The sequence below is a fragment of the Trichoderma citrinoviride genome, assembly GCF_003025115.1.
Source record: "Trichoderma citrinoviride strain TUCIM 6016 unplaced genomic scaffold BBK36scaffold_15, whole genome shotgun sequence".
Taxonomy (NCBI): domain Eukaryota; kingdom Fungi; phylum Ascomycota; class Sordariomycetes; order Hypocreales; family Hypocreaceae; genus Trichoderma; species Trichoderma citrinoviride.
In genome coordinates, this window is record NW_020194723.1 from 33,325 (window position 1) to 57,846 (window position 24,522).

Below are 24,522 nucleotides of genomic sequence, written 5' to 3' on the forward strand. Positions count from 1 at the left end.
AGATCTGATGGACTCTGTTAACGTCCCGGCAGTGTTCAAGAGAGGACAGAGAAAAATCATGTAAAAGACAGCAGCTACATGCTCTGGAGAGAGTACCAGTAGTTATGAGAGCTGGATGAAGGGATGTTGAGACGATGGGCTGGTGATGTCAAGAAACGAACGATGGTACGGATGCTCTTATACTCTGTGTATTATGTAATACCTAGGTAGTACTGTAGGTAGGCGTAAGGGGAAGGGCTCTCGAGCATCCTAGCGGATCCGTATCCTCGTTGCCTAGGTACTGCTACTATCGCTGCATGCTTCCAGTCCAGTTATAAGTTTCTAATTTCATTATCAAAGCTCTCTATGACAACTCCTCTATTAATCCAGATCCACAGTTGTCCTTGTTGCTATATTCCAACGCTCTCCCCAACTGAACACTCGCTCAAGCCCCATTGTCTCTCGTCAAACTAGCCGCCCACATGTTAGCCTGTACCCATCGCGACAACTGAAGATACTGCGACTTACTAGAGAACCTCAAACTGCCTGAAGCGCTCTAGGTGGGTGGCGCTGCGGCGATATGGCTCTAGAAGCCTTGTGATCTTGGACTGCCTGCGGGGAGTCGCCTTGCTAGCCAGTCGGACGACCGTGTTGGAGCCCTGAAACTCGGGGTCAAACACCAGGAGATGGATATGGCCGCCCTTTTGCTTCTCCAGTCCGACAATCGTAAGCGAATGATCTTGTGGAATTTCCCGTTAGCCAACATGACGACCAGTATGACATTGCATGGAGACGGTTGCCTACTGGGTCGCTGCAGATATATAGGCGGGAGCAGAGTATGTCGAACTTTGCGGGCCATGCAATCCACCGCACCCTGTTGGAAGTATCGTTCGACTGCACGCAATAGGCGGCCCGCGGCGTCATCGTCGCCTTCACTGGATGCCTTGAAAGCTTGCACAGAACACCTATCTTGTCGTGAGACTAACGTAGCAACATGGCAAGCTGACCGGTACTCACGGAAACCCCATGCTGGCAAAGAAAGCCTGTGCCTGTGTGTAGATGATGAGTACGATAATGTCCGACAGTCCTGGTGGAGGTAAACTGCAGTAAGGGCGCCCCTACCTCAGGAGTTCCTATATATTTTCGCGTACCCTTGACGCCCCCGGTCTCTGCGCGACCTCGAGCGTTGAATCCGCGATCCCAGGCAGTCTCAATCATGTCCTGTATCTGGAAGACGCTCGGTATGTCGCTTCCCAGTTGCTCCCACCCAGTCGCTCGAGTCCCGATAATATGTGAGCAGAGAACTTGTATGTTGCGATAACCGCAGAAAGCACCTAGACGAGAAGAAAGAATCAAAGATTAAGCGCCTGTTCACTTCTTCACCCAGTCTTCTTGTTCACATGAAAGGTATCAAGAATCACCTTCTCTTCGTAGCTTTGCCACATGTTGGACGCCCGGATGGCAGAGGTAGGCGTACTCGGTCCGCGTACTCATTTCAAGGAGCTGCTGTAGGACTGGTACGACGCCTGCGAGGCTTGTTATTTGTTCGGTTCGCAAAAGCAGGTTGCTCAAGATGCCCTTACCACCAGCACGGAGCTCGCCCTTCGTCTCCAGCAGCCTCACGAGCCACGCGGGCATCTCATCCTCGTGCGCATACTTGCCAAGCTCCAATGTCTGATTCGCGACGGTCTCGTTAGCTACGCGCTGGGATGCTGCATGGCGAAGGTGGTTTTGGTATAGGGAGGGAGACAAACACCGAGCCTTGACGGCGTCTGTGTGCCCTGGTGACTGCCCGAATGGCGCGTGGAGGCATCCTGAAGCGATTCCTTAGCTCTGCTCCGTACAGCCGCCGCCTTGTTGGCCTGTAGCCCGCGCCCCGGCAGAAGGCGCTTCCATGCCTTGCTGACAACGAGGCGGCTGGTCCTGCTGGGAATCAGCGATGCCGGAAAAGGCCGCCTGGATCGCGTCGAGGAGCCTGTCCGCTGGCGGCCGATCGGCCCGTTGGCCCGGGGTCCATGCGTTGCGGCCGATACTGATGCTGCCGAGATTTCGTCCGGTTCGCTAATCGAGGTGCGCCTGCTGGGGAGTCGGTCGGGATCGTGGGCAGGCTGTGGCGTCATGATGGTGATGGACGAGCTCGCAGTGACATGACCAAAGCTGGGATGGTGGTCAGTGGTATGTACTCGTAAGCGTCAAGGGGCCCGTTGAAGCCGCGAACAGGGTATGTAGGACGCACCAGGAGAACAAAGAAGGATGAGACGCCCCCCGTCCGCCAGGCTGGTTCAGCGGAAGGGAACGGACGGTTTCATCGCTGTCCGGAGCCGAGCAAGAGCCCAGCCTGGCAGGATGGCACAGTGAATTGGCCTGGTTTGGCTTTGCGCTGAGGTTCCGAGTGGTTGGCGCAGTGACGACCGGAGTTGGAGGCCAAGCAGCGTCAATACCTTGAGAATTGAGGTTTAATGGAGTGCGAATAGCTATGGTGCAAAGTACCGGTACCTGGAGAGTGGGTTGCGTGGTCGTGTGCCCACTGACCTGAACTGGCTGCTGCTGCTTGCCAGATAGGGCCAATTCAGCACCTGCGTACCGGTACCTTGGCTGTATCACAGTACCTTACAGGCCGATCTCAAGATGCTAAGAAATTCCATCAAAAGAGTCATTCTTCCAGCTACAACATCCTCCTCCGCCCTGCTTGGAAGTCCTCGAGCTCGCTCATTTGCAGCAGCGCCACCGCCGCATTCACATTCACCACGCAACAAGACCAAGATGGCGTCTCCCATCCATTTCATCACCGGCAACGCCAACAAGCTGAGAGAGGTCAAGGCCATCCTGGAGCCCAAGATCGAGGTCCAGAGCCAGTCGCTGGACATTGAGGAAATCCAGGGAACCATTGAAGAGATTGCCAACTTCAAATGCCGCCGAGCTGCTGACCTGGTACGGCCATCCGCCCTTCAACTCTGCTAGTACAACAGACTGTGTCTGACATGCCAACCTTGAATGGAGGTCAACGGGCCGGTGCTTGTCGAGGACACAGCTCTCTGCTTCAATGCTCTCCAGGGCCTACCCGGACCGTATATGTAAAGCCTTCCCTGCCTGGAGTACAGAAGCAAAGTTACCCAGTGTTTGATCCTGACATGGTTACAGCAAGTGGTTCCTGGAAAAGACGGGCCACCAAGGGCTCAACAACCTCCTTGCGGCGTACGAGGATAAATCTGCAGAGGCCGTGTGCACGTTTGCATACTCACCGGGCCCTGGACATGATCCCATCATCTTTCAAGGACGGACCCCCGTAAGTTACTGCCCATCTCAGCAGCGATATCTACCTACCTACATAGTAAGGAGACGCCATTCTTATATTAATACTTGTGGGTTACTGCCAGGGCCGGATTGTGCCTGCACGAGGGCCTTCAAACTTTGGTGAGCAGAGAGGCATAACCCCCCATCGGCCATGGGATGCTAACAGAGCGATTTGCCAGGATGGGATCCGGTGTTTGAGTATGAAGGGAAGACGTAGGTTTCGCGCCGCTTTGGATTTCTCATTCATCCATGACAGCTCTAACGCCATTTCACATCAGCTACGCCGAGATGGAATCCGCCGAGAAGAACCAGATATCACACCGTGCTCGCGCCCTCCAGAAGCTTCAGACTTGGTTCGAGAGCCAGCAGGGAACGTCGTCATGAGCAGTCTCACGGTATAGGTAGATGAGAGGGCCGTTGACATTGAATACTATACAATCGCGACTTTTACGGAAAAGCACCAACTTGCTCTCTTCTTGGTACCTGTGTTTCCCCCCTGCTTTACAGCACCTATACCTTAGGTATTCATCGTACAAGGTCCTAAGTCGACCTCGTCGCACAAGCTCTCCAGTTCAGTACATATCAACTTGGCTCTGACGAGATGGGGCTGAGCGACGCCAAATGCAGGGATGGAGGCGCAAAAGCACAATGGCCGGCAATCTGGCAGAGTCCCGGCAGATGTCGCTCGCCCTTCTTCTTCTGCACCCCAGCGCCGTCGGCCTTGTGGGGAGTCTTTTCAGCTCGGATGGTTCACGCCCCCCTGTCTCTGCTTGGCTCATCTCATTAATCGGACGACAGGGGTCCTGCCCAAGAACCGGCATTTCAAATAAAACAAAACCGATGGCCAACAACGATCAAGCCACCAACATCTGATGGGCCCGACGAGCTGATCGTGGTATTTGCCACTAGACCTCACCATCGAAATGTCTTGGATTTATCATGAGCGGCGCTGCGGCTTCAGCTCTCCCGACCCGACCTCGCTCCCTCTTCTGCCCCCCCCCCCCCCTCCGCGTCCTGCAGAGTGAGACATTCGCGGACCAAAAGGTCGAGTAGGATCCCATGCTCGCTGCCTGCTCCAGAGGCCGGGTCGTGTGTTATTCACGTACAATTATGCTATCGACGCTCGCCTGGGCTCCGTCATTCGCCGGCCCTGGTGGTGACACCTTCCTCTGCCTGGCCTGACCCTGACCCTGTTTCTGAGCCTTGCCGGGCTTGCCCTCCGAATGGACGACCAACTCTCCACTTCCAGCTCCGTTCACGCCTGCGATGTGCGCTCTTTCGCTAGTTTCCCAAGCATCCTCATCTCTCTGCGTCTTCTCCCTCTCAGCGTCGACCTCGAGCTCCACATCTGTTTAACACCGTCGTGATACACAGAAGACGTTCGTCGTCACATGTGTTGGTATTGTATTGCGCACATGATGCACTACCATCTGTTGCTCCTGGGGGGAGACCCTGCTCTCGCTCGCTCGCTCACTTAGTAAACTCACTCCATGCTCAGAGCCTCCCTGTGGCCGGGGCGATATAAAGCTCGGGGAAGAGACCATTCGAACCGTCCTCATCCTCACACATCACAAGAAGAAGAAGAGGAAGGAAAAGGGCATATAGCAATTCAGTAAACGTTTCTACAAAGACGAGTTCTGTTCAGCTCAGCCCTTTGTCTACAGAAGGACCAAGAAAAAAAGCCTGCGCCTTCTTTTCGCGTACCCCTCCAGGAAGGCATCGTTGGTGACGTGATTTTTCCTGCTGTTGTTTGCTCTCTTGCTCGCTGTTGTCGTGCTGCAGTTGGATTGCAAAGTGCAAAAAGGTGCGTGGTTGGACCCCCTCCCCCCTTCTCTCAACCAGAATCATCTGCCTCGGAGCGATGATCAGAGAGCTTCAGTAGCCCCCGGGGCTTCTTGTCGTTCATCTTGGAGGCCTACAAATGCTGAGTGTGCGATCCAGTCATCCAATTCTGTCAAGAGAGTTTCATCCCAGCTGCCTCGTGTGAAGCACCATCCAGTCCTTGAGAGCAAATCGACCCAACTCCATATAGGTTCGACGCCAGTGACAGACTTCTGCATTCCCGACAATCGCTCTATTATACACGCTCCGCGGAACACCATGGCATTCCATCATGTAAGTCTCTTGAGCTTCGGGGCAATATTCTCTTCCCTCTCGACTCCATTGATGGACGCCCGTCCATCATCTCTTGTGATTCCAATGAAACACGAAAGCTCATGACATACATACATACAACCTTGGCCAGCCCTTTCAAGAGGCCCAGTTTGATCTCTTCGATTGGTACCCCAAGTACCGATCCTGCCTCTCCTTCTTCCTCGAACGCGGCCAGCACACAAACGCGGTCCAGGCCGTCGCCGCCATCATCAACATCCGCCTCCCCTTCCAGCAGCAGCAGAACCAAGGCTCCTCCTCCTCCTCCTCCCGGCATCCCGCAGCAGCAACCTCAGGCTTCACTGCAACCTCGGGCCCGCCCCTCGCCGCCGCCAGCACCGACGTCTCCGTGTCCCTGGTCCCGTACGTCCGCCGCCTCGTCGCCACGGGGTTCGACACCATCGCCATCCTCCACGGCTTCTTCGGCGACGGCTGGGACGCCGGCGTCGGCCCCATCCACGACAACGAGCGGAGGAACTACCTCTTCGCGGCCAAGAGCGAGACCTGGCTGCGGGTCAAGGCCAGCTACGACCTCGAGGACGGCCAGACGGTGCCCTTTTTGCGCCCGCTGCAGGCCGTCACCGAGAAGGAGATCCAGACGGCCGAGGCGAGCTGGAGCGAGTGGCTGGCCATGCAGGACTGGATGCTGGGGCCTCGGGCCCCGTCTGACGGCCATTCTCATCAGATGCAGCAGGGCCATTGATGATAACCCCTCAGGAAGGGGGGAGAGTGGGCATGAGGTTTCTTTTTCGCTAGGAGCCACAGTTGTTCCAAAGGCCTTGGGAGTGTGAGAGGGGGATTTGGGTATCATTAGAGATGGGAGATTGACGCAAAGAGTTCCCGCTGGGTCGGCAGTTTTGCGTTTATCTAATACAACAGCGTACGATGAATATAATAATACTAGTGTTACCCCAACTGCTCCCACCTCCTTGCAGATTACTCAGAAGTGAAGTGAAAATCTCAAGTTATCATGATATTTGTTCCTTTTCTGAGTCGATGCTACATCCCCATCGCCAAGGAGGAGGCGAAAATACGAGAGAGAAAAGAGAGAACGGAGCAAGGAAGCCAAGTCTGGGAAACACCTCAATCATCTCATCAACCCTCCCTCCATACACATCACTGCCTCGCTACTACTACTACTACTACTACCACTACTACCCAGCAGTCACCTCTCTCGTCTGCAAAGAGAACATTTGGTCCTTTCCCAAGCCATATTATAAAACTCCATGACGGCTAGACAGATCTTTGCTAACCCCTTGTCCAGCCAAAGGCCAAAGCGCAATAATGAACCCGCGCCCCCCTGTCCCTTTTCTTACATGTTGCTCCCTTTCACCCGGTGTTCTCTCTCTCAGTTGATTTTTTTTTGCGCCCTGTCCTTTTCGTGCAGTGCCTCTTTTGAAATGCAAGTCCCTTTCAACGCCACCATTAGCTGTTGATCCAAGGTAATTTTCATCCTCCCTTTTACGCCCCTCTCCCATGAAAAAGAAAGGAAAAGCAAAAAACAAAAAGCCCAGTTCTTTACTGAAATTTGCATTATATATCACATGGTTGTTGAAGTGTGATGACCGATAGTACGGCATGTAAGGAGAGAGAGAGAGAGAGAGAGGAAACGATGGCAATAAGCAAAATACATCCGCACTGAGCGTTCAGTCAAGAGCCTGACATTTTTGGTTGAATCATTCGCTCTCAGCCCAACTGCCAGGTCAGAGCCAAGGCCAGCGTCGCGAGTCGTCTTGATGTTATTATTACTGCCGACAGAACGGTGTCCCGAGAGAAGAAGGGGTGGGTATCAGTTGAGGAACCCCTTGCAAGCGGCTGTGCCGCACAGGCAGGGGATACGATCCAAGCTGCCAATCTCCCGCTCGAACTTGTAATCATACGTCAATTCCTCGTCTGCGAAGGGAGAGGTGAAAGTCAGCACAACTGTAGACAGAACGATAAATCTTAGAGATCACACTTACTCATAGCAATGTCGCGCAGAGCATAAATGACGATTCGCTTGCTGCCTTCGACCTTGATGATTTTGGCAGTGCAGTTGGGCATGCAGCTGTGGTTGATGAACCGCGCGATGCCTCCCTTCTTTGTAGCATCAATGACCGTGTTGTCATCAATTCGGAACAGATAACTGCTGCCGATGCCGCTCTTGAGGTAGCGGTTCTCCCGGATCTCGGCAATCTGCTGCCGAACCTCCTCGCCAACATACTCGATGATCATGTCATCCTTGTTGATGTTTTCCATGGCGTACAGGCCCCAGTTGTGGATGGCCGAGCGAGCAAACTTGACGGGCTTCTTCCGCTTCTTGAGCTGGTTGAACTTGAAAACGTCCGAGTCTTGCCCAAGAGTCTTCTTCTGGTCGTTGAGGTCTGCGACATATCGTCGGTTGGTGGCGCGGTTTGCCCGGGAGTTGCCCTTGGCGATGAGCTTTTCGGCGGCAAGCCTGGCGGCTTCGTTGGCCGCCATCGCAGCATCTTTGCCCGTCTTCTTGGAATTGGCCTCCCGCTCCTCTCTGGCCTTCTGGACCTTGATGTGGTGCGGCAGATACTTTGACTTCTCCGAGTTGAGTATCTTCTTGGCCCCTTCCGTTCGCGCGCAGCCACTTGCGTTGGGCACGTAGTAGCCTTCAATGCGAACCGGGCCGCCACGAGCACCGTCGGATGTGTTGAGTTCGCGGACGCGGTTGCGCTTCCACAGCCACAGCTCTGGGTTGCCGATCTCTTCGATCTGAAACTTCTTGAGCAGGCGAGCGAGATCCGGGACGTCGTTGGGTCCGAGAGACAAGGCTGCCAAGGAGGCGATGTCGGGCTTGAATCCGTCAGGGAGTGCTGCCGCCGCCGTCATGGGCTTCGTCGCGAAGAGCTTTTCGTCGTATTTGTCGACTACGACCTCGGGCTCTGGCACGGCTTCGCTCGTGAGTTTCGCCTCGTCTGCCTCCGAAAGCTGCGATCCTGCTTCTGACTGCTTGCTCAACGCCTCTTGTTCCAGGAGCAACTGCTTCTTAGATTTGCGTTTCGCTTTAGCCGGCTTTGACTTGGACGTGTCTTCGGGCTGCAACAATGGTCCTTCGGGGCCGGCGGTCGATTCTTCTCGCTCCACAGCAGTCACGTCGAGCTCCATCCCGCCATCGTCGGACTCATCGGCGACCTTGAACTCGTCATCGATCTGATCAATCTTGACGCCGAATAGCTCTTCGTCGGACTTCTTCTGTCTTTTGAAGGCCTTCTCGATCGAAGCCTCGAGCTTTCGTTTCTTTGCTAGCGAGCTGTCAATGGCGAGGCTGGCCTCTGTCATGGAGTCGTCTTCGCCCGGACCCCACGAGGCAACATCATCCTTGGACGCCTCGTCATCGGTGCTCATGCGGCTAAGAGGACGCGACTCCGGCCGGCGAGCAGCTCTGGATGCCAATCTTGCGTCGGTCTCGTCATCGGACTCGAAATCGCTGTCGAGGCTCTTGAGACGGTGATGCAAGGATCGGAATGCCGTGCGCGTTGCGGAAGCACGCTTCCGCGCAAAGGGATCGACAAAGGTGCTCCGAGGAGCGAGGCCTTTCGTTTTGCTTTTACGAATCCTCGGAAGAGCCTTGGGCTCTAGACGGCCGGTCCGGCGCTCGATCGGGTCTGCTCGGGAGTTGGGCGTCCCCAGCCTGGGGCTGGTACTACCGCTTTCGAAGCCGTCTTCTTCGGTTTCTACAGGGTCAATGTTGAGCTTCCGTCGCTTGGCGACATGGTTGGCTGGATTGAGAAACTCGACCAGCGCGGGTACTGCGACGTGGGTGTGGATGTGCCTGATGAGATGCTCCGTCATTTCGCGGCGGACCACCTCCACGGCTTCAATGACAGGGTCAAAGTTTTTCGCCCTTTGCCTCTTTTCCTCCTCGAGGTCGGCCTCATCTTCGCGGCGCTTCCTCTCCAGTTCCGCCTTCTCCGCCCGATAGTCTTTCCTGGGTGCTCGCTCGGGGCTGGGGCTGCGCTTGGATGTCGGCTCGACTTGGGATGAGCGTGGGAGGCAGAGCTGCATAGCCATATTGTAGTTGAAGAATTCGGTGTGATTAACAGCCCGAAAGCATCGTTCGGCTTCGCTTCGCCCGGTATACGAGTTTCGAAAGACGATGTAGAACCCAGTCTTGTCGAGGCGGATGTCGTCAAATCCATAATTCTTCAGTCGCTTCTTCATGTGGGGTATGATGCTTGGGAGGGGTGGTACGCTCTCACAGCCGACGAAGATGTACGGCTCATTGGTCAATTGAGAGCTGATGAGCTGGGACTCGACGGTGCCCTGAGGGCGCGATTGGTGTGCCACCGGTGGTGGAGGCGGCGGCGGCGCTTGTGCTTGCGTCTGCGACAGCGCCGAAGAGTGAATCGCGTTTGGCGGATGTGGTCTTTGAGGCGCGAGGCCCTTGGGTGCGGTTGGCGGCGGCCTGAAGAAGCCGGGGACGGTGACGGATCTGGGCCCTGTGGGAGGGGCCTTTGTCCGTGCCGACTCGTTGGCCAGCTTCTCCCTCTCCCTCTTGAGGACTTCTTCCATCATGCGCCGGCTCTTTCGACCTTCGGGATCATATTCCACCTTGACAATGTCGGCGTCGACCTTGATGCCCCGAGTGCGAACGGCGCGTCGCGCGGCATCGATGGCGGACACCCGCGGACGGTCCGGGCGCTTCGAGTCGCGGTATCGAATGGTTGCAAAGCCGAGATAGCTGCCCGTATCAGGGTGCATCTTGTTGCTGCTCTCTGCAATCTCCCCAAAGGCGGCGAAGATTGCAATCACCTTGTTGAACGACACCAGCGGGTTGTACTTGGTCACGAGGACCTGCGTGGGGGGCCCAGGGCCAATGGACGTTTTTGGATCATAGGGATACGGCTTGAGGTTCTCGGGAGCATGGCGCAGACGAGCCTTGGGCAGGTAGTAATCGGTGTTGATATAACCCAGCCTATCTCCCGCCTTTGCCAGGCGCGGATCCGCAGGGGGGGCGTCATCTTCCTGTTCCAACGATTAGCCATCAGCGCTCCAAAACAATGACGCCCCCCCTGGTAGCAGAGGAAATGTGTTGATCACATATATATGTGTGTGTGTTTATACGTATACGTACCAAGCCAAACTCCTTGTAGACTGGTTTCGCGGACTTGTTGACGACCTTTTTGCGGAGTCGATCGAGGAGCGGGTCATGGATGCATTTGATGCCTTTGATCGAAGGCAAAGGGTCTCGAGCAGGGATGCGTTCAGTCGACGACGGGGTCCTGTCCTGCGACGGGGGGTGGCCGGCGGACGCGGCATTCTCTGTCGAATGCTGGCCCAGGGCCCGGTCGACGATGGCGGGCGTAGGCATGCTTGATTTCGCAGGCGCGTGGAGGGAGGAGGGCGAGTCTGTGGAGGCGAAGGGAGTCGCGCTCATGGATGGCCCGGAGGAGGTGGCCGTCGCAGCTGGCAAGGCAGAGCCGCTGAAGACGGACGATGCAGAGCTGGCATGGGAGCTCGTTGAGCCCACGCTCGGCATATCGCCCGGCGACGAGCCGTTGTCGTCGGCGGGCGGCTGGGTGGGATCTGAAGCTGCTGCTGATGAGGACGTGAACAAGGAAGAGGCAGAGTTTTGGCAGCGGCGAGCGGGATCGTTCGCATTGGCATCGGCATCCGTTGCGACGGTTGGATCCTGCGCCCGCCTCAGCCGGTCTCGGTCGGCACGTCCCTGGGCCTCTGTTTTGAGCTTGGGGGCGTTGGGGAAGAACTGCGCGAAGCTCACGCCGGGCGGCGGGCGAGTCATCGTGTCGACGAGCTCCTGCTATCTCGAGAGCCGCGGCGTGCTCATGATACCTCGCTCAGGGTCTGGTAAGGCTTGCCGTGCATCCCTTCCGCCGAGGCTGGGCAGGCGGGCTTCTGTGGTACGCGCTAGGGCGCCCACGCGACCTGAGGAAGCAAGAGAGCGCTGCAAAATTGAGGCTCCAGATGGGCGAGCGTGCGCAGAGTCGCAGGGCAGGCAAGCGCTGAGAAAAGCCGGGCTGCGGGGAGGAGGGCCGTTCGCGACCGCGGCGCAATGGTTGGCGAGTGCGAGGACCCGAGGCTGAGCTGGTGCTGGGGCGAGAGAAATGCCGTGGCCACGAGCGAAGTTGAGCGTTTCTGGCGTTGAAAAGGGACGGGATTGCACTGGGGATGCTCGTTTTCGGCGTAGTCAGCAAGGTGGGTTGTCTGGGCTTCGCGGGGCGAGGAGCTACGATGATCCGCGCGCTAGTAGTACTTCAAGCCTTGTACCTCCGAGTCAAGTACTCAGGTACCTTGCAGTACATCTCCCCGGATTCTCGATTGTATATACAAAAGTACGTGAGTTTGCTGCAAATGCAAACAAAACTTGCGCGGGATTCGAATTTGCCATTTATACTAGTTGCATGTGTTGTTTGGACGAACTCAAGCTGGCCTTTTGTTTGTCTTGCTCTCTCGGTGAAAGACTCCTCATGTACAGGTAAATACTAAGGTACCAACCACATCCCACATTGCCCACCAAACTTGAAGCGGCGTCCATTCACACGAGCCTCAAAGGGCGAGTTGCCGTCTCAGATGGGTGTTGAAAACAACAGAACAAATGAGACAAACAAAGCAAGGCAGCCTTCAAGACCCTGGTAGTATACAAATGTATATATATGTAGGAAAGTACACAACGGCTCTGTTGCCCTCTAGATAACTAAGGTACTAATAGACAAGCTGGGCAACAAAGCGCCGTTTCCCGTAGCCTGCGCCTGCGGCCTTGTCCGAGCAAAGGGCCTTGGACCAACAAGCGTCGCCACGCTCTTTGTTGCGATGCAGCAGGTGAATGTGCGTCCGTTGTTACCAGGTACCGTGAGTGTATGAGCGCAGATATACCTACAAGCTCCCGCTATGTCCTTCAAAGAATGGACCGTTGCGACTCACCAACCGTCAAACGACCAAGGCGTGACCTGACCCGACGAGAAGAAAAGCATAGTCATCTTTCGCGAATCAATGTCCGCACTGCTCAAAATCAAATTATTCGTAGACAACAATAATGATACACTAAAGGCACGCGTCGGTTCTATACCGCAAAGGACTTTGCCGTTCCAGACTCATAAGACCTGCCTCCGATTTCCACTCTTCGTTACAGCAGAAGCAAGGAGGGTCTAAACGTCGAATCTCAACTCATACACCGACCCCTCAAACGAGTCCCTGCGGCTCGTGCGGAGCACTGAAAGATCGATCCCGGCATCTTCATCATCAGAGTCGATGGGGAATTGTAGGTGAGCTAGGTCGTCTGATGCCGCATCATCAGATGGCTTGGGACGGGGCGAGCCCATCATGTAAGCTGGCTCAGACTCATCATCCTCGGCGTCTTTCGGTGCCACTTGCGAAGAGACACTATCTCTACGACTGCGAAGGACCAACGGTGATGAATGTTCCACAGCCGCCGGCTCAGTCCGATGCCTTGACGACCGAGTGACGATGCGGCCTGGAACATCGTCTTGCCTCGCTTGGGGCATAGGCTTCCCGGACGAACCAGATCTGGACGCTCTGGTTGCCATCGCAGACTGGGTTGAGGAGGAATCCTGCGTCCGCTCATTCGCAGAGACGGGCTTCTCTCTTGTCCTAGTTGTCCGCTCTGGTACTTCTGATTCGTCTGGTGCGTCTCGCTCTAATTCAGCCGAGATATCGGCACTGTTCCAGTCAAACTCTTCGGTGTCCTGCTCGTTATGCTCCATGGCCTTCTGAAGCGCCGCCTTCGTTTCCTCCTGGAGCCGCTGCTCCGCGCGCGACACACCGGCGTCATTGATAGGGTTGTAAAAGTGCTCATAGTAGCCTTTGAGCATGTTTTCTTTTTTTAGGCCCTTCAAAGTGAGGGCGTCGCGCGGAAAGACATCGGACTCGTAGGGTAGAGGCTCGGGGTTGGGAGGTGCGTATTCGGGTTCGTCCTGATCCCGATCGTGGCCATCTTTGAGCTTGAAAAGAAGACTCCTCGGCGCCAGTTCAGCTCTCCTATGCCGCTGTTTCTGCTTCCGCCGTTGACCCGTGACGTTCCTGGATTGCGTTCTCTCGATCTCTCTGACGGCACTCTTGCCGCCGAGTCCAAGCCCCAGGTTGCTTATCGCTTTGGCGTTTGTGGTCTTGTTTCCCAGGGGAGCTCGCATCCGAGACCCTACTTGCCCTGATTAGATTGTCTCCCCAGATATATCGATCAACGCCCTGAGCAGGGCTACACACCTGCCGGGGTAATGACGGGTTTCTTGGAAATGAATTTTTGGTTCTCCCCAAGGTTGATACCCCCCTGGATAGTATTCTTGGCTGCAAATCCGGCCAGGGCATTCTCGTTCCCTCGCCCCAGGTTCATTGGCGTTTTTGGATACCGCATGCCTGGCGTCTTTGGCTGCGGCTTGGCGGAAGCCTGGTGACTGAGCACCCGGTTCTCTTGCTCGCGATGTGCAGCAAGCATGGTGAGTGGTCCACCGGGTTAATGCTCTCTCTGTCAGATATTGGACCGTTTGAAAGAATATGTGCCTGCGTAGGAGAATTCAAAAAGTGAGGGTCGCTGCTCGATAGCGCTGATGATGGGTATGGAGCATGCTTGATAGGTAGAGTTGAGAGGTCTTGCCTGGATGCAGGTGGGATTGGCGCGTTTATTGAGATGCCGCTCTTGACGTTGCCCAGGACAACGGCAGAGAGTTTGCCAGAATGATACCGCATTGGTGCTAGGCGACGACACTTTCTGGCGCTAGTGGTGCTGCGGGTGGGTATCCAAGCTTGTTCGGGCCAATCGATAAGCGCAGAATAAAACGAGCAAATAGAAAAGAAGCAGGGAAAAGGAAAAGGCCGAAAGAGGGCAGCATTTCGTCAGTCTGGCTTTTATTACTCCCCAGAGGGTGGCAGTGAAATTATAGGAAAAATGACCAAATCTCGCATGATATATTGCAGTTCATCTGCCTTTGTCTGCACTGCACTCATAGTGCATCTCCTTTGTTTTTCTGTAGCACAAGATACAGTACCTGGCACTTGATTTGGCAAACCACTTAAATCGCTTGTATCGGGGTATACCTATCTTAGGAGTTGTATGCACAGCTTGAAGTATGGTATCGCTGAATTGCGTCCACTTCCAATTGCTTGCGGCAAGTGGCCTTGAGGCCGTCATCGTCCCATTTTGGCGGCACTTGCAGCATCACTTGACCTGCTTCGCCCCGGCTAAGACACCGTTGAATTTATGCAAGTTCTTTTGGTGTCATGCTCTCCAAAGGATATAGCACTGGGCGCCTTGCATGGATAGTAATGTTCCTTCCTGCCTCTGCTCCTTGTAAATGCCGTAAGGTAGAGGAAACAGTAAAGTATGGGGTACCTCGTAGTTGACACTACCACCTTAATAGCACTGGGCTGGGCCTTTCTGAGTACCCGGCAGGTACCTGCCACCGTACGGAGTGCGCTGCTGTAGGCTGGCAGAGGTCGGGTGGGTGTTATTGCAGTACCGGCTGCCCGAGGCTCTGCGGGGCGCGGGCCACAAGAGGAGGCAGCAGGCATCAGGTGTATTGATCAGGTACCCAAGCGTTACTATCACCGTCGAGGTACCTGTAGGTATCCGTAGAGGGGCATCAAAGACAACTCTCCTTTACCCCACCCCCTTTCCAGGCCCGTTTCGACAACTCGACCTTTACATATTACAACTCCGAATCCTCGCTCGAGCTCTCTCTCCCGACTTCAACTCCAGACAACAAACCACCTAAAGACACAACCCGACTCTCTCGCCGCTGCAAACATGGACCGCATCAAGGAGGTAAAGAACCCCCGGGAAGAAAGACAGATGATGCTCTTGCGTCTCGCGACCACGTCGGGGCTAACGGCATGAGCTAGAAAATGAACTCGCTCCGCCTGGAGGCCGACGAGGCGATCGCCAAGGTCGAGGAGCTTCAGGCCAAGGTCAAGTCGCTCGAGCAGGAGAACCTTGCCAAGGAGCAGGAGATTACTTCCCTGCAGCACAAGAACGGCCTCCTCGAGGGCGAGGTCGAGAAGCTGGAGACGGCCATCAAGGACTTCAAGAAGGTGGCCGACGAGGGGCAGGAGCACGGAACCCAGAACGAGACCCTGCAGCGACGACTGCAGCTGCTCGAGGAGGAGGCCGAGGAGGCCGACAAGACCCTGCGCGAGGCCAACGAGAAGTACGTTTTGACGCCCGAGCCGTGCCACTGCACCCAGGCCTGCTTTCCCATAGCTCATCAATGCCCGCCCCTGCATCAAGGTCTTGTGCTAACGTGTCGATGACAGGCTCCGACAGACTGACGTCAAGGCCGGACACTTTGAACGCAAGGTCCAGGCCCTCGAGAATGAACGCGACCAGTGGGAGCAGAAGTACGAGGAGATGGCAAAGAAGCACGCCGACCTGCAGAAGGAGCTGGAGGAGCTCCAGAACGAGATCGGAAACATTTAGATGGGGATCGCTGGCCAGCACACTTTTTTTTTGGAGGTCGCCTAACACCAACCGTTTGTGCGGCTCCATCCCTCCTAGGCACCTCGACAGGAATAATGTAGGATGTTGCGGGGGCCGTGTTTGATAGAGAAGATTCAAGTGTCACAGGGAAGCGCCATGTTTAGCAGCAGCAGCAGCATTACAACCATTACGTGTTTCGTCGCCATGTCAAGGTTTCCTGCCTTTCTGTCTTTGTGTTGTCTTGTTTGTTCTTTTGCCCTTTGTCTGTCCCCTTGTGTGTTCCTCTTTAGGGGTATCTATAGATCCGCTACTGACGCTGCCAAACTATTCCCATGCTCCAACAAAGCTCTTCACTCGGATTTCCGCGCCCTGCTCTTTGCTTTGCTTTTCGCCTTGTGCCTCCTCTCCGTAAGCTGCCGCTCAATCTTGGATTCGTAACGGAACTTTTGCTTCTTCTTCTTGGGCCTCGCGGGGGCTTTTGATTTGTCCTCGGGCGCCTTCTCCGGTTCTCCGTTCTGGTCCTCTTCCTCGGCCTTCTCCTGGGGCTTCTCCGGGCGTTCTAGGCCGTCTCGTGATATTGAGACCGACTCGACCGTGACTGTCGTATATCGATCTTCGTCTATGTACTCCTCTTCGTGATCCACAATGTCAAGGTTCGGCCGATCCGGAAACCCATCCCACTCTCCGTCGTTTGCCTCGCCCTCGTCGCCTGATTGCTCCTCTGTGTCGTCCACCTCGATCGCGCCGGATTCTCTAAGAAGCCTGTTGACGTGCTCGACGTGCTGCTCGACTTCTCGCTTGCGCTCCTCTCGAATCTAATGAAGCCCCCCGAGAAGCTGCGCGTTAGACCAACAACGAGCGGGCCGGGTTGGGGGAGTCATGTTGTTTTTCTTTACCTGTTTCCTAGTCCTGAGCCTCTCTTCCCGGGCCCTTTTGGCGGCCTCTTCCTGTGCGTGCTTGATGCGCTGTTGTTTCCGCTTGTGGAAGCCGGTGAGATATTCATGGCGGGCGTCAAAGTCGAAGGAGACTTCTTCCACGCCGTACTTGCGCTTCTTGCTCGGTGGCGGCAGGGGGCTCTTTTTGGGTCTCGGCTTGACGAACATGATTCTTTTTGTAATCAATGCCTTTCTTCTGCTTGCTTGGGTAGGTATTTTGCTCGAGAATTGGCTGTACTTTGTCCAAATTGTTCCCTGTCGTGGTTGCAAAATTTCAATGTTGCTGTCTGCGATCAAGTAATACTTTGGTACCTCGAAGATTTCCGGCGTTACCTTATCTGAAAATTATCATACCGATTGCTTAGCTGTTCCAGGCACTGCCTGATCGGTACTAGAGCGCTTTAGACGCAAGGGATCCCGCTTCAAGCCCCTTTGGATTAAGCAATACCATCGGTAGATGCATAACTCGGGCGGATGATGCAACGCGTTTGTCGCAACCCTCCGGAGCTCTCCCAAGTCTCGGCCTCATAATCTGCAGCCCAGAACCGTCTGCTGGCCAGGACATCACAAACCAACAATCGCGGCCATGCATTTCCAGACGGTTGCGAGCCTTTTGGCGCTGTCCGGCGCAGCAAACGCCTTTTACGATTCGTCGCCATGGATCCTGCTGTCCACGTCCCCGTAAGCTTGTCACTGATGGTTGACACCTCTCGATTGCGATGATGCTTGTTCTCTGATGCGAGGCCGAGGCGCTGACCACTCCTCCCAGCTTTGCCAAAGCGCCCAGCGCAGACCAGATCCAGACCAGCTCCTCAGTACTGGGCTTTACCCGAGACGCCCTGTCGACGTGCCCAACCGATCGCTACCTCATTGTGTCCCAGCCTGGCTTGAACACGGAGGACATCCGGAGATCCAATGGCTGTGCACTGCCGCACCTGTGCCAGGCCGTCGACGATGGGCGAATCAAGGGCAAGGCCGTTGTGTCCGAAGTCGTCGGGGACCTCGCAGATGCAGACCTGTCGGACTACATCAAGTCGGTCTGCGCCAAGGAGAACAAGGCGGTTACTGTGGACCAAGTCCAGCTGCCTCCCCTGTCTTTGGAAGACAGAGCTGGCGCATGGGCTGCCAACGGTTCGTCATTACGGGAGCGTGCACCGATTTGGTCTTGAACGGTTAGCTAATACAGCGGTAGACGACATACTCGCGCACAGCCTCGACAAGGCCACGGCGGGCGACAGCTACACGTTCATCTTCTTCTCGACTGCGGGCGAGCCAACCTACGAAGCCGAGTTTGAGGAAGCCGTCCGCATGGAGTTGAAGAGGGATGTCGACAACACACAGAAGCCGCAGTCGAAAAACGAGACTGAATGGGATAAGCTCCCCATATTCGAAAAGTACCAATTCTTCACCCCTGGTAAGCAGCGATGATACTCCCCCGGCCTACAAAATGAGGCTGTGACGGGGCTGGGCTAATGTGAGACGTAGGCATTTTCATGGCGCTCATCACGGCGGTTGTTTTGCTTTCTATCCTCAGCGTTGGACTCCGAGCACTCGGGAGTCTGGAGGTGTCGTACGGTGCCTTTGAGAAGGACATGGGTCCCGCCGCCCAGAAGAAGAACCAGTAGCTGCTGGATCTGCATTGTGTGCTTTTGATGGGAAAGAGTGTTGTGTAGCGGGGAGGGTATGCTTGAGTCTGCTGTAACAATAATTCTCTTTAAAGTTTCCAACGTGGCTACGTCTTGCTGTTTGCTTTTTCTTGAGAGTTGTGTCAAGGATTAGATTGCGTTAAATCATACATGTCGCTTTTTCTTCTTGTTTCTTTCCTTGCTCTCTTCTATATCCAGTCTCCGTGACGACTTTTTTCTGATTGACCAAACAAACGCCTGTACTCCCTTCACCCCAAGAATTCCATCGAGTCCCAACAATGATAACCTCCCTTTCCCCATGAAACCACCCGTAATCTAGCCAAAATCAGTCAATATCAATACAAGCCAAACCAAACTAAACTCCCATGAAAGAAGAAGGAAAAAAAGCCTGAACTCACCTTTCAGACCCCTTTTCAGACCAAATGACTCGGCAGCAGGAAATTCGCAATGCCCTCCTTGACGGCGTACTCGTGCCCGCAGTTGGCGCACACCAGCTTGCCCTCGGAGATCTGCGTCTCCAGCAGCAGGTGGTGCAGGTCGCGCACCAGCTTCTCGTCGGCCTGCAGCTCCTCCTGCGTGGGCGGCTGCTCGGGCAGGGGCGGGAAGCCCAGCTGTTTTTTCCTCAAGGATTAGCTTCTTCTTCTTCTTCTGCTTCCTTCTTCTTCTGCTTCGTCTGTGTGTTCCCCCCCTTTTGTTTCAACTTCATTTCAAACTCCTTCCCTTCTCTCTGTTCCTTTCTTTGTTTCTTTGACTCATCTCCCTCCCCTCTCTCTCATCACAAGAGATATACATGACATGATATCCACCGCATGAGACGCAACACCACCCTATTCAACAAATCAAAATAATCCAGGGAAAAAATGGAAACATACCTCTGAAGAAGTCGTCCGCAGAGCCGCCCAGTCCAGCCGCGGCAGCACATTGATGAGCATGTCCGGGTTCACCTCGATCTCGTCCTGCACCAGCTCTGCGTCCCGGGGATGCAGCGGATACGAGCTCGACGACGACTTGCAGGCCTTGACGGCGCAGGTCAGAAAGTTGAGGCTGAGGACCTTCATCTTCTGTTCTTCTCGGCTGTTCCCTTTTTTTTTTCGTGTTCCTTTATATGTTTCACTGATTCTTCGTTATTTAAAGAGTTGTTTCCGAGGCTGTAAGTGAAGTCGGCGTGGGTACTTGGCAGAATTTATTACTGGCCCGCAATACAACATTTTTTGCTTGTCCCAGCTCTAGACCGATTTTTCCACCCAAAGTTGCACGACCCACGTGACACAGAGAGTCTGCTTTCAACACGCTCCACCAGCGCGCAACAGACGGAATTATACTGCATAAGGTAGACATCAACACAAGACTGCACGCTCAATTGATAGGGATCCAAGACTACATTCAGCAAATCACAAATCTTGGTATCCAAAACTGGACTCTTGATTCAACATCTTTCGCATTCTTCACTACAATCAGGCCAGCGACTTTTCATGCGCAGCGCTGCCAGACTTCCTCATTCGCACATAGAGGCCGACAAGGCCCGCAGCAACGGCGCCAAAGGCCAGCACACGCAGCGCTCCAGATCCGCCGCCAACGTCCGAGGGTCCCGCTGCGTCAGCCAAGCCAGCCGTCTCGAGGAGCTCTGGATTCAAAGACCAAACTCATCAGCATTCCAAGTGACAAGGATGGAAGAGTTGGAGAGAGGCCATGCGCTGTGTGCGTGTGCGTGTGTGCAGGCAGTGAGACAGTTTAGAGCTCGACGTGAATACCTTCGGGGGGAACCTCCAGTTCGCCGCTCTTGGCGATCTTGACCGGCTTCACGGGGCGGTCGCCGGGGCCGGTCTGGACGTTTTCGATCTTCTCAACAATGTCGTAGCCCTCGAGAACCTCGCCAAAGACGACGTGTCGGCCGTCGAGCCATCTGTTGCATGTTGCGTTAGAGGGCCTGTTCTACTTCTTGTCAGGATTCTCGAGGGCAGGGGGGAAAATCGTACGAGGTAACAACAGTGGTGATGAAGAACTGGGAGCCGTTGGTGTCAGGTCCAGCGTTGGCCATGGACAGCAGACCCTTCTTGGTGTGCTTCAGCTTGAAGTTCTCGTCCTTGAACTTGTTGCCGTAGACTAGACGGAGCCGGCAAGGTTAGCCAGATTGCAGTGACAGACAAGAACGCCGTACCACCACCGATTTTGCCCAATTGAATGACTGACGGACAGGGGGGAAACTTACTCGACTTGCCACCGGTGCCGTCGCCCTTGGTAAAGTCACCGCCCTGGATCATAAACTGCTTGATGACGCGGTGGAAGGTAGAGCCCTCGTAGCCGAAGCCCTTCTCGCCAGTGGCCAGGGCGCGGAAGTTCTCGGCCGTCTCGGGGACCGTCTTGCCGTACAGGCCCAGGACGATGCGGCCCAGCTTCTCGTCGCCGTGCTCAATGTCGAAGTAGACCTTGTGGGTGATCTTGGGGCCCTTGGCCGCCTCGGCGCTCTTGACGAAGAAGAGCAGGCCCACCACCAGGACGATGGCGGTGGTGAAGAGCCGCCTGAAGGTCAGCATGGTGATGTGAATTTCGCGTCGGTTGTTCTGGGAGGATGTTTTTGCTGTCCAGAAGCAAAAGAAGTGGCCAGGCGAGTGCTGGAGCTTGGGGAGTAGGTAATAGTAGTAGATAGGTAAGGTATGAACTTATAAGAGCGATACTAACAGGACAATTTATGGACACATATGCCCGTCCCCTGCTTAGTGGTCTGCGTCGCATCTGCGCCTTCCCCGCTTGCCCACCTCCCACCTGCCCGCTTCCAACCATTGAGTTTCGGTCAATCAATGGCTGCGTCGCCATTGTCGAGATCCACACAAGTCCCCTAGCCGCCTTAACTGCCACTTTAGGCCAACTCGGCATTCAGTACAGGTACATGTGCCTGGTGAGTTTAACCACCCTTTAGCCGCCCGGCAGCGAACCTTTTCGGCACGACGCCTTGCAGAAAGACTCCCCGGATCGATACGGGAGCAGAGAATATTTGGCGACGACGACGACGCATCGTGGGTGCTGTACGATAGAGTTTGACTTTGATTGCTAGCACAAACAAACAAAATGGTACATGGCCCTCATTATCGACACTGCCCCAAGAACCGTTGCAGAGCTAACCCATTCTTCCTCAGGTGTTCATCTTGGGAGTCAGCTTCCACGAGGGACAGCTCGTCAAGGTACCCATCAACTCGCGACCCGACCAATGCTGCTGCCATGCGCTTTGATGGCCATAGTCTGACCCTGAAAACTTATATAGAAAGCCCTCGAGTCCTTCTACGCCCTCGGCCCAACCACCTCGGCCCGCATCATGGCCAAATACTCGATTCACAACCTCGCCAAGATCGGCTCATTAACGCCCAAGACGGTCACTTCGCTCACGGCCGAACTATCGCAAATGTCCATAGAGTCCGACGCAAGGAGGCAGGTGCAGGAGAACATCCGGAGGCTCAAGGACATTGGGTCGTACCGCGGTAGGCGGCATGCCATGGGTCTGCCCGTCCGTGGCCAGCGGACGAGGACACAGACGGCCACGGCCAACAAGCTCAACAGGGTGGATCGCAGGGCGTAGGTCTTGGATTCAAGCTGATGTTACGGCGGAGGCACGGAGTTTTGGGATACAAACGCAAATGCGCTTTGCAATTTACAGCATGGAAATGTGTCGAGGAGAAGGGAGGGGAAAAAAAAAACCGGCCTGCAAGTACTGGGCCTTGTATGATACCTGTATATACGACAACGAAAGGGGGGCCAAAAATTCAAGACATACCGCGGAAACACTACACATCATACTGCATATTCTGCCGCTCATGGAGATGCCACATACTAATAGTCTGCGCTTTCTGGTGCTCTACAGCTTGTCCTCCATGACGGGCGCGCCGTTGGCCTTCAACTCGGCGGATACGGCATCCACCGCCTTCCAGACCCTGATCAGGTTATCACCCACCACTTTCGCGGCGTCGGCGTCGCTGACTCCTCGTCGCAAGAGCTCGGCAATCAGGTCAGGATACTTGGATACGTCCTCGAGGCCCTTGGGGACCGAGCCAATGCCATCGAAGTCAGTGCCGATGCCGACGTGATCGTAGCCGATACGGCTTCCAATGTACGTGATATGGTCGGCGACCTTCTCCAGGGTTGCATTGTCAGGGTCTTCGTCTGGAACGCCTGGAACGTCATTGTCATCGCCGTTGTCGACGCAGGAGATGAACTGCGGGGCAATGTTGACCATGACCAGGGAATTGGTCTTCTTGACCAGCTGCAGCACGTTGTCCTTGACATTGCGCGGGTGAGGGCAGATGCCGTATGCCGAGCTGTGGGAGAAGATGACGGGTGCTTTGGAGCCTTCCCAGTCCTCTCTCCCGCCGAGGGCATCAATCATTGTATCTTCGCTATGAGTGGATGAAGAAGAGAAGAGTAAGCATATGGTTGCGCCCGCACATACACATGTAGTTACTAGTGACATACCTGACGTGAGCAAGGTCGACAATCATGCCGATGCGGTTCATCTCGTGAACCAGCTGCCGGCCGAGGGGGCTGATGCCGCCCCAAACGGGGGTTGCTTTTCGAAAGGGGTGCTCCAGCAGAGCGGCATCTGCAAACTTGTTGTGGCAGTTGTGAGTTAGCGTCGCATACCGCACGCCGAGGTCGCGGAACATGCGCAGGTTGCCAGCCAGGTTAGCAATCTGGTGGAGGCCTTCAACACCCAGAGGGCTTATCAGCTTTCCGGCTCGGAACGCGTCAATGGCCTCGGAGCTGTCGATGTCATGAGCGAAGTCATCCGGATATGCGGCAAACAGCCTCTTCATGATGTCGATCTCCTGCAGCGTGAACTGCAGACCTGTTGTGATGAGGAAAACACTGAGTGTCAATACAACGCGAGGCAAGAATGGTCAGGGTCTCACTCACTGTCAGCATAGTTGTCGTCTGAAAAGTCGGTGCCGTTTGCAGGACACGGCGCGAACACGCTCCAAAAGGCACCTCCGGCGCGACCAGCCCTCAGCCGCGCGAGGTCGACGTGGCCCTTGAGCGTTCCGTTCTCAAAGGGGCCGGTGAAGTCATCTCCGTCGATATGGTTCCCGTACGGGCCACGGATAACAAGCGGGAAGTCGACGTGACCGTCTAGCGAGGAGTCGTTTCTTGTCAGTTTCTGTTTCAGCCCAGCGGGTTGTTGATGGTTATGTTACCAATCAGAGGAGTGGCCGACAGAATCTTGTGAGCCCTCTCCTCGACACTCAGCGTCTTGGAGCACGAGTGCTGGTAGATTCGCTGATAGTGACCGAATGCCGGCTTATACAGCAGGCCAACCGTGGCGAGGGCCAGCGATACGCACAGGGCGAGCTTCCTGAAATTTGGCCTGCGTGGTGGTTGCTGCGCGTGACCGTTGGCGGCACTCAGATGGCGATAGTCTGGGTCGCCAGCCGTGGGCAGGATCGCGTGTGATTTGGCAGTCATTGAATCGGAATAGATTGAGCGGCGTGACGCTGCTCTTGACTTGGGATTCGGACAGAAGAGGAGGAGAGGTTGATCCCTTGCCCTATCCCATGTCCAAGATTGTATGTACGAGGTACACGAGTTGATACCGAGTCTATTACTAACCCTTTGGTACTACCATGTCTCTACACCACAGGTTAAGTAAGGTAATAGTAGATTGGCAGGTCTCGGCAATTTTGGCCGCGATTTCGTGATGACGCCATTCTCGAGATAAGGGAGGAAATTCAACAATGGATGGTCTTGCTGGATCATCAGGGTTTCCATCTCGTCTTTTGCTTGCAATGGCAGCTGAAGAAGATGCGGCTACTTGATAGGTGCGTGACCTCTACCTGTCTGAGATACCGGGCACATGTCACCTCATGCGAGGCTGAAGGCAAGGCACACCACCTGATGGCATGCACGCGAGAAGCTGGAGAACAGTACAAGCTGTACAAGCAGCGGGAAGCAACTCGACAGCTCCTGGACCGGCTTTTTGTCTGCAATAATCGTCTTCAACCCGCTCCTAATTTAGACTACCTTACTTGTACCTACCTTACGCAGGCACTCATAAGGCGCCTAATAATAGCAGCACCTAACAGTCCGTCCACCTTGCGTGGCTTGCAAGCTAAAGCCGACCATCTCCTACGAAGGTAGC

General features: G+C 55.0%; 12 protein-coding genes across 12 annotated transcripts; 5 read left to right on the plus strand and 7 right to left on the minus strand.

Annotated features, from left to right (window-relative positions):
• Nucleotides 1–500: 500 nt before the first annotated feature.
• Nucleotides 501–1,986, minus strand: BBK36DRAFT_1183365 (DUF1671-domain-containing protein). The gene is made up of 6 exons (XM_024896354.1): nt 1,563–1,986; nt 1,401–1,505; nt 1,102–1,313; nt 997–1,028; nt 784–944; nt 501–718 (listed from the first exon to the last, which is right to left on the minus strand). Exons 1-6 carry the CDS (start codon nt 1,615–1,617, stop codon nt 507–509), a joined length of 777 nt encoding a protein of 258 aa, XP_024746078.1. The 5' UTR covers nt 1,618–1,986; the 3' UTR covers nt 501–506.
• A 756-nt stretch (nt 1,987–2,742) lies between these two features.
• Nucleotides 2,743–3,657, plus strand: BBK36DRAFT_68085 (Ham1-like protein; the record flags this gene model as incomplete). Its single annotated transcript, XM_024898500.1, has 6 exons — nt 2,743–2,910; nt 2,980–3,053; nt 3,121–3,265; nt 3,357–3,393; nt 3,453–3,486; nt 3,552–3,657. 6 exons carry the CDS (start codon nt 2,743–2,745, stop codon nt 3,655–3,657), a joined length of 564 nt encoding a protein of 187 aa, XP_024746079.1.
• Nucleotides 3,658–5,373: 1,716 nt separating this feature from the next.
• On the plus strand, nt 5,374–6,127 carry BBK36DRAFT_1172057 (hypothetical protein; the record flags this gene model as incomplete). The annotated part of the gene is made up of 2 exons (XM_024895671.1): nt 5,374–5,388; nt 5,519–6,127. 2 exons carry the CDS (start codon nt 5,374–5,376, stop codon nt 6,125–6,127), a joined length of 624 nt encoding a protein of 207 aa, XP_024746080.1.
• A 1,086-nt stretch (nt 6,128–7,213) lies between these two features.
• On the minus strand, nt 7,214–11,352 carry BBK36DRAFT_1183377 (hypothetical protein; the record flags this gene model as incomplete). Its single annotated transcript, XM_024896355.1, has 4 exons — nt 10,504–11,352; nt 9,764–10,394; nt 7,386–9,670; nt 7,214–7,317 (listed from the first exon to the last, which is right to left on the minus strand). The coding sequence occupies exons 1-4, from the start codon at nt 11,174–11,176 to the stop codon at nt 7,214–7,216; spliced, it is 3,693 nt and encodes a 1,230-aa protein (XP_024746081.1). The 5' UTR covers nt 11,177–11,352.
• A 1,187-nt stretch (nt 11,353–12,539) lies between these two features.
• BBK36DRAFT_1162548 (hypothetical protein) lies at nt 12,540–13,843 on the minus strand (the record flags this gene model as incomplete). Its single annotated transcript, XM_024894450.1, has 2 exons — nt 12,540–13,549; nt 13,615–13,843. The coding sequence occupies 2 exons, from the start codon at nt 13,841–13,843 to the stop codon at nt 12,540–12,542; spliced, it is 1,239 nt and encodes a 412-aa protein (XP_024746082.1).
• Nucleotides 13,844–15,151: 1,308 nt separating this feature from the next.
• BBK36DRAFT_1162549 (hypothetical protein) lies at nt 15,152–15,820 on the plus strand (the record flags this gene model as incomplete). Its single annotated transcript, XM_024894451.1, has 3 exons — nt 15,152–15,169; nt 15,247–15,551; nt 15,658–15,820. 3 exons carry the CDS (start codon nt 15,152–15,154, stop codon nt 15,818–15,820), a joined length of 486 nt encoding a protein of 161 aa, XP_024746083.1.
• A 374-nt stretch (nt 15,821–16,194) lies between these two features.
• BBK36DRAFT_37079 (hypothetical protein) lies at nt 16,195–16,923 on the minus strand (the record flags this gene model as incomplete). The annotated part of the gene is made up of 2 exons (XM_024898042.1): nt 16,195–16,635; nt 16,717–16,923. Coding segments are annotated over 2 exons (648 nt in total), but the record flags the coding sequence as incomplete, so codon positions are not given.
• A 418-nt stretch (nt 16,924–17,341) lies between these two features.
• On the plus strand, nt 17,342–18,380 carry BBK36DRAFT_7858 (BIG1-domain-containing protein; the record flags this gene model as incomplete). The annotated part of the gene is made up of 4 exons (XM_024898553.1): nt 17,342–17,436; nt 17,525–17,886; nt 17,948–18,169; nt 18,241–18,380. 4 exons carry the CDS (start codon nt 17,342–17,344, stop codon nt 18,378–18,380), a joined length of 819 nt encoding a protein of 272 aa, XP_024746085.1.
• Nucleotides 18,381–18,814: 434 nt separating this feature from the next.
• BBK36DRAFT_1183397 (Trm112p-domain-containing protein) lies at nt 18,815–19,459 on the minus strand (the record flags this gene model as incomplete). Its single annotated transcript, XM_024896356.1, has 2 exons — nt 18,815–19,012; nt 19,274–19,459. 2 exons carry the CDS (start codon nt 19,457–19,459, stop codon nt 18,815–18,817), a joined length of 384 nt encoding a protein of 127 aa, XP_024746086.1.
• A 673-nt stretch (nt 19,460–20,132) lies between these two features.
• Nucleotides 20,133–20,935, minus strand: BBK36DRAFT_59908 (peptidyl-prolyl isomerase; the record flags this gene model as incomplete). Its single annotated transcript, XM_024898335.1, has 3 exons — nt 20,133–20,304; nt 20,378–20,504; nt 20,611–20,935. The coding sequence occupies 3 exons, from the start codon at nt 20,933–20,935 to the stop codon at nt 20,133–20,135; spliced, it is 624 nt and encodes a 207-aa protein (XP_024746087.1).
• On the plus strand, nt 20,934–21,972 carry BBK36DRAFT_1172065 (ribosomal protein S13; the record flags this gene model as incomplete). The annotated part of the gene is made up of 3 exons (XM_024895672.1): nt 20,934–20,936; nt 21,536–21,580; nt 21,661–21,972. 3 exons carry the CDS (start codon nt 20,934–20,936, stop codon nt 21,970–21,972), a joined length of 360 nt encoding a protein of 119 aa, XP_024746088.1.
• Nucleotides 21,973–22,248: 276 nt separating this feature from the next.
• BBK36DRAFT_1127888 (hypothetical protein) lies at nt 22,249–23,849 on the minus strand (the record flags this gene model as incomplete). The annotated part of the gene is made up of 4 exons (XM_024891564.1): nt 22,249–22,786; nt 22,863–23,235; nt 23,304–23,516; nt 23,582–23,849. The coding sequence occupies 4 exons, from the start codon at nt 23,847–23,849 to the stop codon at nt 22,249–22,251; spliced, it is 1,392 nt and encodes a 463-aa protein (XP_024746089.1).
• Nucleotides 23,850–24,522: the final 673 nt, after the last annotated feature.